This window comes from Hypoxylon fragiforme, assembly GCF_022984875.1.
Source record: "Hypoxylon fragiforme strain CBS 206.31 chromosome Unknown GGS25scaffold_2, whole genome shotgun sequence".
Taxonomy (NCBI): domain Eukaryota; kingdom Fungi; phylum Ascomycota; class Sordariomycetes; order Xylariales; family Hypoxylaceae; genus Hypoxylon; species Hypoxylon fragiforme.
Window position 1 is genome coordinate 1,934,795 of NW_026054757.1, and position 10,201 is coordinate 1,944,995.

At 48.1% G+C, this 10,201-nt stretch overlaps 4 protein-coding genes across 4 annotated transcripts; 2 read left to right on the top strand and 2 right to left on the bottom strand.

The window, feature by feature from the left end:
• Positions 1-81: 81 nt before the first annotated feature.
• GGS25DRAFT_518212 (uncharacterized protein) lies at positions 82-1,378 on the bottom strand (the record flags this gene model as incomplete). The annotated part of the gene is made up of 2 exons (XM_049263501.1): positions 82-572; positions 649-1,378. 2 exons carry the CDS (start codon positions 1,376-1,378, stop codon positions 82-84), a joined length of 1,221 nt encoding a protein of 406 aa, XP_049120091.1.
• A 323-nt stretch (positions 1,379-1,701) lies between these two features.
• Positions 1,702-5,112, top strand: GGS25DRAFT_475791 (ATP-dependent DNA ligase). The gene is made up of 5 exons (XM_049259735.1): positions 1,702-2,000; positions 2,117-2,316; positions 2,384-3,545; positions 3,595-4,363; positions 4,415-5,112. The coding sequence occupies exons 1-5, from the start codon at positions 1,837-1,839 to the stop codon at positions 4,949-4,951; spliced, it is 2,832 nt and encodes a 943-aa protein (XP_049120092.1). The 5' UTR covers positions 1,702-1,836; the 3' UTR covers positions 4,952-5,112.
• Positions 5,113-5,782: 670 nt separating this feature from the next.
• Positions 5,783-6,567, top strand: GGS25DRAFT_123138 (uncharacterized protein). Its single transcript, XM_049256153.1, has one exon. The coding sequence runs from the start codon at positions 5,909-5,911 to the stop codon at positions 6,497-6,499; it is 591 nt and encodes a 196-aa protein (XP_049120093.1). The 5' UTR covers positions 5,783-5,908; the 3' UTR covers positions 6,500-6,567.
• A 298-nt stretch (positions 6,568-6,865) lies between these two features.
• Positions 6,866-9,228, bottom strand: GGS25DRAFT_475801 (acid protease). Its single transcript, XM_049259736.1, has 2 exons — positions 8,472-9,228; positions 6,866-8,418 (listed from the first exon to the last, which is right to left on the bottom strand). Exons 1-2 carry the CDS (start codon positions 8,664-8,666, stop codon positions 7,171-7,173), a joined length of 1,443 nt encoding a protein of 480 aa, XP_049120094.1. The 5' UTR covers positions 8,667-9,228; the 3' UTR covers positions 6,866-7,170.
• Between the last annotated feature and the right edge of the window lie 973 nt (positions 9,229-10,201).

Sequence of the window (10,201 nt, forward strand, 5' to 3'; positions counted from 1 at the left end):
AACGTGCTCAAGTAGATTGGGGTAACATCTGGGGTTTCGTTTTGTTTCTTTTTGTAAATTATTTTGGCCTTCTTTCTTATTTTAGTAGTTTTCAGTTGCCCCTGGATTAAGGTCGTTGGGAAATATGCCAATTTTAGGCCTTTTGGATCTGTACAGTTCATCTCGGCGTGATACACGCAGCCGTACGCTGACGGCAGTGCCCCTTACGCAGAGACTCCCATTCCCACCCTCTATCCAGGTCTCCCACGTACGGATCTCTGAGTTCGGATCTTGCTCGGTACTGGCGAGCCTGACACACACCCGCATGGGTTCGGTAACGAAGAGGGGGGCTAGGTTCCTGTAGTCGAAACTGCGCAGCTTCTCATGCTCCGCGGTCATCTCTCGGCCGACCACGGAGAGCATGAGGGTGACAAGGAGCGGGCCGTGGACGAGTAAATTGGGATAGCCCTCCACCTCGCGGCAAAATCTGGTGTCGTAATGTATCAAGTGGGAATTGTATGTTAGTGCGCTGTACTGGAAGAGAAGACCCGGCGTAGGTGTAACCGTGATGGAGAAATCGGGGGCATTGGGGGCTATGTTTTGGAATGTCAGCCACGGGCACAAAGTTCATGAATAGGTAGGTCTTATTTTAGAGGACATAAAACATACCCTGAACGACCCTCGCCCTGTCTCGCTCAGCCTTTGCCAAGTTTTCTCGTACTTGTTCCGGGCTCAGCCCTCGCATGAAGACCAAAGTTCTCCGCTCCAATATCATCCGAGACAGAGGCATTGACTTAGTGCCACCGGGACCTTTGTATAATGACTTCTTCTTGTACTCGCGCACCACGTCGACAAATATCTTCTCTTGTCCCTCGGAACCCTTGACGGTGACTGCCTCTATGTGCTCACTGCATAGGGCAGGTACAAAATCCAACCGGAAATCACCGGTATATTCTAGAGAGCCGCTGGCCCACATGCGCCGCACAAAAGGGCCGCCTGGGCTGTGGAATGGGTCCGTGCCATCGGCGCCCAGCTGCGAGGCGGTCTTCTGCAGCGGGAAGTATACAAAATGGTGGCCCGGAGGAAGCGAGGATCTGCCGTTGACCTTCTCCACGGATGTAGCGCCCAGCTGGTATGTTCTGGCATGGCAGCTCTTTGGTAGGAAGTCAGCGAGGGCTATGCTGAGAAGAGTCGAGTTGGTCGGCGACACAATGGTCCAGGTTAACTGGGGTGGCCTGCCCAGCATCTCAGCCTTGATGGCCTCGAAGTCGATGGGCGGCTCATTGGAGGCGCTATAGCTGCGACGACACCAGACTGGTGAACAACATGGCTTGATGAATGGACGGCTGAAACTCCCAAGTCGTAAGGAATTGCGCAGTGACATGTGAGAGACTTTCATTTTTTCATCGCATCCATTAAAAAAAAAGCATACATCCAACAAGGAAACCAATTATAAACACAAATGCGAATTATACATACATACCTCAATGCTGAATTCAGCCGAAGAGAAATGAAGTGAAGCAAAATGATATACAGGTACCTAGGTACCTGCCAAGAATGGGGACAGGTTCTTATCGATAGGGTATTGTACCTAGCAGTACATACCAGTAGTTACCCTGTAGTTAACTAGGTACCTAGTACTCTATGATTGATGCCTGCAGAAATCGCGTCATAATTTCAATTAACACGGTTTAGTGTGGAAAGTCGCGTCACGTCGTGAAAGTTAGTTTAGGCCACACCTTCTGCCTAGCTATAGGCTCAAAATGGATTTGATACAAGCCAATTTGAATATGATACATAATATATGCACATAAGTTGCCTTGAAGTACATAACGTACCCCAACTCGTGACACGCGAATGCCTAAAGGAAATCAATTTCGATGCGGTGAATTTAAATCCATCATTTTTCCTCCAAACACCAATTTTATGAACTTGCCCCTTCGTCGTCCTTTTATTCATTTTGCGACAATCACCTCTACGACGAAACTGCTCAACATGTCACCCAAGCAAGCTACCTTGGGGTACGTGAGATCTTCTCAGACCACCTTAGGGTGGGTCTTCCTTCTATGCCTCTATGCTTCTATCCAATACAACTTGCTGCATTTTTTTATGTTCCTTGCTAACAAGTATTTTATAGCAAGTTCTTTGGCCAGCCCAATGGCCCAAAGCCGACACAACAGACAAAGCTTTCCTTCAGCACAAGGTCGGCTAAGAAGGTGAAGGAGGAGGAAGAGGATCCAGAACCAGAACCAGAACCTTCTAGCAGCGAACAGCAGCCGCCGTCACCCAAAGTAAAATCCAATGGTGATGCCAACGAAAATGCCGATTCTTCAAAGGGTACAAACCTACCGTTCGATGCCTGCAACTGATGAAGTGTATAGCTAATACATGTACACACAACCAGATACGAAGAAGCGAACCCGATCCAGCGCATCAACTAAGGGAAAGCCAAAGACTAAATCGTCTCCAACAAAAGTTAAAGCCGAGCCTGAGGAAGCTGATGAGGAGGCCGACGAGGAGGTTGAAGAAGTGCCGGTAACAAAAAGACAGCGAAGAACCCGCCCTCGGGTTGAGGAAGATGACGATGAAGACGAGGTCATGGTTGATGTAAAACCAGAGAAATCTAAAAAAGCGACTGGTACTGGTAAAAAGTCACCCAAGAAGCCTACTACCAAATCCACCCCCAAGAAAAAGGCGGCATCTGCACCTAAGGAAGAGGATGACAGTGATGCCAAGGAAGAAGCATCGGAATCGGCATCTGATATTGAGAAAGAAGAGGATTCTGATGGCGAGGGAAAATCTAAGACCGCTGTCAAGGCTCGAGAGAAGATTCAGACAATGCTCAAGAGCAAGGCGAAGGACCCATATCCTGACTGGAAAGCAGGCGAACCAGTGCCTTATGCCGCTCTGTGTACGACCTTTTCTCTCATTGAGCTTACGTCGAAGCGACTTCAGATCACGGAACACTGCGCCCTATTCCTTCGACAAGTCCTGCGTCTAACCCCCGACGACTTTTTCCCTACAATATTACTGATGATCAATAAACTCGCCCCAGATTATGCCGGCATCGAGCTCGGTATTGGCGAATCACTAATCATGAAGGCAATTGGCGAGACCACAGGTCGCAGTTTACAAGTCATAAAAGCGGACCAGAAGGATATTGGGGATCTAGGTCTTGTCGCAGTCAAGAGTAGATCAACCCAACCCACTATGTTCAAGCCTAAGCCCTTAACCATCAGGGGTGTTCACAAAGGTCTCATGGACATTGCTACTGTAACTGGAAACGGCGCGCAAGGCAGGAAAGTCGACGGCATAAAAAAACTGTTATCAGCCGCTGACTCGCAATCGCCCGGTAAAGTCGATATTCACAAAGACAAGGGTGGGCCAAGTGAGGCCAAGTACATAGTCCGCTTTCTTGAAGGAAAACTCAGACTAGGTTTGGCAGAAAAGACAGTCCTTGTCTCTATAGCACAGGCCATGATCTGTCACGAAGCGGAACAGAAAGGAAAGGTACCGAGCACCAAGGAGATGGAAGAGGCGGAAGCTATACTGAAGACGGTATATAGGTTAGTGAGCCTTCTCCCCCATCAAGCGACTTGATCTAACGTAAAATAGTGAACTCCCTAGCTGGGATGTGATTGTTCCAGCTATGATTAACAACGGCATCATGAGGTTAAAGGAAACCTGCAAGCTTCGCCCCGGTGTTCCCCTTAAACCCATGCTTGCGAAGCCTACGAAGGCGATCACGGAAGTCCTAGATCGATTTGAGAACCAAACCTTCACGTGCGAATACAAGTATGATGGCGAGAGAGCGCAGATCCACTACGTCGCTAAAGACCAGTCGGAAAATTATGTTGATGCTCTACCTGGTGCTGGGAAAGAAGCTGCTAAGGGTGTCGCATCCATCTTCTCAAGGAACTCGGAGGACTTGTCCAAAAAATATCCCGACATCCTTGCAAAACTTGATACCTGGATTAAGGAGGGCACCAAGAGCTTTGTGCTGGATTGCGAAACCGTTGCATGGGATGTGACCGAGAAGAAGGTTCTACCCTTCCAACAGCTGATGACTAGAAAGAAGAAGGATGTCAAGGTGGAAGATGTGAAAGTCAAGGTCTGTGTGTTTGCGTTCGACCTGCTCTACTTGAACGGAGAGCCGGTAGTCGAGAAGTCTCTCCGTGAGCGCCGTGAACTTCTACTCGGTGCCTTCCAACCAGTGGAAGGCGAGTTTGCATTTGCGACGCACATGAACGGCCAGGAACTTGAAGAAATCCAGGTATTCCTTGATGAAAGTGTTAAGGCTTCTTGTGAAGGGTTGATGGTCAAGATGCTTGACGGTCCCGAAAGTGGATATGAACCTAGCAAACGAAGTCGAAATTGGCTTAAGGTGAGATCTAACTCGAACTTAGCTGTTAAATACCCACTAACACGGTAACAGATCAAGAAGGATTACCTGTCTGGAGTTGGCGACTCGCTCGACCTGGTGGTGCTCGGTGCCTACTATGGCAAAGGCAAGCGTACATCTGTCTACGGCGCTTTCCTTCTTGCCTGCTACAACCCAGCTTCTGAGTCTTATGAGACGGTCTGCAACATCGGCACTGGGTTCTCGGAACAGGTTCTCGAAGAACTCCACAAGCAACTCTCCGAGATAGTCATCGATCGGCCAAAGCCATTTTACTCACATTCGACAGGTGGACAGCACCAACCAGATGTTTGGTTTGAGCCACGTTATGTCTGGGAGGTCAGGACGGCAGATCTTACTCTAAGCCCGAGATACAAGGCTGGGTTGAAGGAGAACGTGGATCCAGCGGGTGAGAAGGGAATTAGCTTGCGTTTCCCGAGATTCATCAAAATCAGGGATGATAAGAAGCCCGACGAGGCGACAAGCAGTCGCCAAGTGGCAGAGATGTACAGAAAACAGGAGAGCGTGACAAAAAGCAAGGGTCCATCAGTTGATGATGATTTCGAGTATTAAAAGGGGGTGGTGTACGATCTGGCTCCAAGTTTATGATCTTACTAGGTACCTACAGTAATTACCATATAGTATAGTATCTACCAATGGCGAATGATTGTAACGAAGTATGCTGTTTTGGCAACTACATGGACACCTTAGTTAGATGTTGTGACATGAAAAAGAAGGCAGCCGTGATGACTCAGTCAATATTTGTATGGTTACCTAGTAGGTATGTATCTGCCAAAACTGATCGCTCATATCTCAATTCTACTGATCAGGGGTTCGAGTCCGTACCATACAACCACCAACAACCACAACCAATAACAAGTAGGTAATACAGCGTTCCAACAGAACATCCATGGTGGTGTCGACACTTCTAACGACGCCTCACATGGCCCCCACAGACTCTCTGCCTATGACTTACTGCCACACGGTGATACCAGCCTATAGATTTTTGTCTTTCGACAACCAGATGCGATGCGCTGCGAGAAAAAAAACTTGTCGGTTTAAGAACTGAGAAGAAACTGGGAATGCGTGAGACTTTTGCTTTTGCTTTTATTTTCTTACTCCCCCCCTCCTTCTTCTCCCATCAGGCAACAGGCGGGTTCGGAGAGGGAAAAGAAAAAAGATATGCACGCTCGATTGGCTGAGCCGGGCCCTGCGTAAACGTTCAGCAATCATCACGTACATACTTACATACGATTCCGAGTGTATGAATCCCGTCATTTTTTCTTTCTTTCTTTCTTTCTGTTTCCCTGCTTTTAAGGGTCAGGGCATATATGTATATATATATACTATGCTATGGAGGTTGATGCGATGGTATATATCTATCTACCTACCTACCAGATCAACACCCTCACTTTCTCCCTTGCGACACTTTTTTTTTCTAACTTCCTCAGGATAGGTACCTACCTAGATACTAAATATAAAAAAATCCCCACAGACTAGCCCACGAAGTTACCTTTTTTCTCTCACTCAATGAATTCACCCCCTCGGCCTCGATCACAGTCTTCACTACTACCTAACAGAGAAAGAAAAGAGGAGGAGGAGGAGGGGGAGGGGGAGGGGGGGCTGAGTCGAGAAAGATGCAGAAGTAGAGAACGACACAAGCTCCCTTCCAGAGCACCGAGACCCACGCACTTCTCTCCTTCCACGGCCACGGCGGGGGAACAAGATGAATTCAAGCAAGAAGAGACGGCAACGACACACCCCACCACCACCACCACAGCAGCAGCAGCAGCCTGTCCCTGCGCCTGCCACGAAGAATCCGCAGCCCGCGAGGGGCGGCCGCGCATCGCGTTCACGGAGACGCGGTACCTCGTGTGTCCGGTGTGCTGGGTCGACGCGTACGTCTACGCGCACAGCAGCAGTGATGGTGATGGTGATGGTGATAGTGATAGTGGTACCAACAGCGACGACGACGACGACGACGACGACGACGAGAAGCATAAAAGAAGAAGAGAGAGGAGGAGGAGGAGAAGGAGGAGACACGTGAGGGGTCAGGAGTGCGAGATGTATCTCCGGGACCGGGGGCTGGATCCGAGGGTCCCGGCTTCGCGGCAGTGTTAGTGGGTATGGCCTAGGCATGCTTGTATAATTTTATGAGGATAGGAAGGGAAAAGGAAAGGGAAAAGGGGGGGGGGGGGGGGGGGGGATATCAAGAGAAATAGATATGGGGGTTATGGGAAAAGGGGATATCAAAGAAGAAAGGGGGGTTACAGGTACCTAGACTAAGCCCATCTATATCTATACCCATTTACAAAGGACTTCCACGACATTTCAGGGATCTAGGTACTACTCAGATGTATTCCCTAATCTCCTTCGATACCTGCCTATATACCTTTACAGGCTGATGTCCTGTAGTTTACCAACACTCATCAGTTATTTACCTAGGTAGGGACTTAGTTTACTGTTTTACGGACCGGGCCTCCTTTGCCCCTGAGGCGTCGTACATGCAAGTGTGATTCAATATTCTAAGCTATAGATCATGCTGTGGTTGTATTCAACCCAAACAAATCCGCTCCCAACACCTAACAATGCTCTAATTTCACATACCGCAACTGAGGAATCGAGAATAAGCAGATAGGGGGAAAAGAAGAAAAAATATATAAAACTGTGGGTATAATAGATGTAAATCTTCAAAAAAAAGTGCTTATTTTTTATAAATTCTTTCCCCGTCGCTGGAGCCCAACCAAGCCTTATTTTATTTTACTTCATTCTATTTTCTTTTTCTTCTTTATTCACAATACCGACAAAAGCGCCGCAACGCCAAGCGGCAAGGCCATGGATAGCATCGGAATGGAAGCTATCGCGACTATGGTAGCAGCGGCGCTTTCGTCATCGCCTAGACCGGCGTTGCCGTTTCCAGTGCTAGTGCCTCGCACGATGCCCTCAGTCGCAGCAACGGGGTTGGATACAGCAGTGGCGTCGGGGACGCTGGAGCCGCTGGCAATCTCCTGGACGTTGGACTCAGTGGTGTTGAAGTTGGTCTGCGCGAGGGAGATCTCATTGTTATCGATGTCGTACACCACGTACGCCGACCGGAGGAACGTGTCACCGAGCACGTTCGTCCCACTACCGGCGGGCGCAATGCCGAAGAGACAGGCTGTTACGCCATTCGAGAACGTCGGTCGTCGACCGTTGGCGGTCACCAAGTCGAGGACCAGTTCGTTCATCTCGACTGAGATCTTCACGCCCGAGAACACAAAGTCCAATGTGTCCGTCTCGTCCTGCAGGGAACAAGGTACGTACGCGGCGGCCTGGTTCGTATCGTATTGCGCCTCGACATCGTCGTAGATCGCCTCCACCATGTCGTTTGGTAAATAGGTTAGCGAGGACCCCGAATCGAGAAGAACTGCAAGGGCCTTGTCGCTGGCGATGGTTGTATTGCCTAGTGTTAAGGAAGTTAAGGTGATCATGAATTCCGAGAAGACGCCGTTGTTAGATTGGATGGGAAGGGTTTGGAGGCTCCCCGTATATTGCGCCGTGTCAACTCCTCCGAACAGGATACTGCCCAAATTCGCATCCAAATCGTTTAGCCACAGGCTGTAGGCATTTCTCGAGGTCAGTCCGGACGAGACCATCTTCATCGGAAGATTTTCGTACGGCTCCAAACCTGCCCTTCCAACCTGCACTTCATTGGTAGAGTAACCGATTCCAAGAATGCCTTGCTCCGAGGTACTCTTGTATCCAACACCAAATTGGAAATCACTCAGCGAGGTTTCCCCGATGGTTATTGTGTCGGTAACATAATCTCCCGAGGCTCCCGAGCCATCGACATAAGAAATATTAAACCAGCTCCCAACATACCCATAGGTGGAGGACGAGTTGGCCGAATACGTTCCGGCAAAAGAGCAGGGCTCAGACGTCTGGGAGCAAAGTGTCGAAGAGGGTGTATTTACCCACAGATCGCTGCTACCTGTATCCAGGTGCATACGTACAGTCTGCGGTGGAGTCCCTAACGTGCCATTCACGAAATATAACGTCTCCTATCAACAGTTCAGTAGGGAGACTTGGTTATCTAAATACGTCCATATCATACCTCATTGTCTAGTTCTGCCTTAATCGCATCTCTCCGTCGTAACCGGTCTCGTTTTACAGGGTTTGATATGGTTTTTCGTTGTGTAGATAAGCTTACCACCTTGGGTTTACTGGCGGTATTTGGTACATTACGGGCGCCTAGCGGAATCGCAAATATGCTTGCTACGAGGGCAAGTGCCGCTGTTGTCGTTTTCATGTCGTGTGAAGTGAAGTGAGCAATGTTTCGCCGGGATCGGTAAGAGAATAATAGATATATGAAGAGAAGTGCCGAGATAACTCTATCCCACCTGTCTAAGGCAGATGATAACCAGTACCAGGCGCTATAATCCAAACATTGAGAGTAAATATCTATCAGTAAACGTCAAGGTAAGTACCGCACTCTGTTTAATACCGCCGTATCCGGAAGAGGAGGCAAAAGGAAAAAGCCAATAACGCTATAGTGGAACGGGGATTCGTAAGTGATGCGCGGCCGGCCAGGGCTAGGAGATAAGTGTGCAAATGTCTGCAAGTCTGGAGGACAACTACGACAGTACAAAAGAAGATTGGAGAAAGAAAAAGATCGGTGACAATGGTAAAGGAATATAATAAGGATAATGATAATGATAATGCCTAGATATTAGATATTATCTGAAAGGAAAAGCAAACCAGCTGCTTATAGTGGTGTGAATAAGACACAACGGGGTGAGTTTGATAGTTACCTGGAGTGTGACGAGTAAGAAGGAAGATACATACATAACCTAATACATGTAGTTAGTATCTAAGCCACTGGGCCAAGTTACTCAAAATACACATCCATTATGGCATTACCCCAAGTCTCCAGGGCTAGTGCCTACATGTACATATTTAGCGCACTTCCTAGCACTTCCTATGTATTGTACCTAGGTACTAGGTAGTTAATAACCCACGATTTAGCCAATCGCTAACAATCCTAACCAGACCCCCGAACAATGGTGAAAAAGACAGGGGCAAAGTCCGCGCATAAAGGCCGGGCTTGGCATAGATTGGCATAGATTGGCGCAGGTTGACGCGCGTCCGACAACGTCTTCGTCAGTCCTTGAATGTCTCCTGATTCAAAATCATTTGGGGGTTTAAAAGACAAATCCCGTACCTACATGTGTATACCTACACTAACGTGAATCGTCTGGCCTGAATCACAAAGCCTACGAGTAATTAGATAAACAATTTGTGAAAACACCAGTTCGGAATTGTGGTAGTAGAAGAACACCTGCCCAAGGAGGTAACCTCAGGATCTTGCCTAGATGCTGGGCATCTGGGCATCTGGGCAAGACAAGGCTTAGGAAGATCATTGTTGAATGGATGTTGATACATCATACGTTTAGTTGTATCAAACGGTTGAACAGGGGTCCAAAGGGATCATTTCGGCTGGAAAGGGGTTTCCTGGAAACACATCAGACAACGCTGAGCCACGGATGTCGTAGAACCGTTTAGTGACTAATGTTTCACCGGGCTGAAAATAGCACGCAGAGCCTCGATCCCGTTAACCTGACCAGGTTCTTTTATGGGTTTGATAGGTGATTTATCCACCTAACCCAGTAATGTTATCGATAGATCTTCCCGCTGAGTTGACTCGCATAGAACATTGATGAGGGTATCAAGAATAAGTGAGGGGCAAGTTGCTGGCAACTTGAAGTCATTAGGTAAATACATCATAAAATACATCATATAAAAAGTATTTTTTCCTTTTAAGAAAAAATGAAAATGCGGCTCCGC

What these genes read in the sequence shown, in the direction of transcription:
- GGS25DRAFT_475791 (XM_049259735.1), top strand. Translation starts at nt 1,837, where the DNA reads ATGCCTAAAGGAAATCAATTTCGATGCGGTGAATTTAAATCCATCATT. An exon ending in AAATGCCGATTCTTCAAAGG is followed by an intron (nt 2,317 to 2,383) that starts GTACAAACCTAC and finishes ACACACAACCAG; the next exon opens with ATACGAAGAAGCGAACCCGA. An exon ending in ATACTGAAGACGGTATATAG is followed by an intron (nt 3,546 to 3,594) that starts GTTAGTGAGCCT and finishes AACGTAAAATAG; the next exon opens with TGAACTCCCTAGCTGGGATG.
- GGS25DRAFT_123138 (XM_049256153.1), top strand. Translation starts at nt 5,909, where the DNA reads ATGAATTCACCCCCTCGGCCTCGATCACAGTCTTCACTACTACCTAAC.
- GGS25DRAFT_475801 (XM_049259736.1), bottom strand. Translation starts at nt 8,666, where the DNA reads ATGAAAACGACAACAGCGGCACTTGCCCTCGTAGCAAGCATATTTGCG. An exon ending in AGGCAGAACTAGACAATGAG is followed by an intron (nt 8,419 to 8,471) that starts GTATGATATGGA and finishes AACTGTTGATAG; the next exon opens with GAGACGTTATATTTCGTGAA.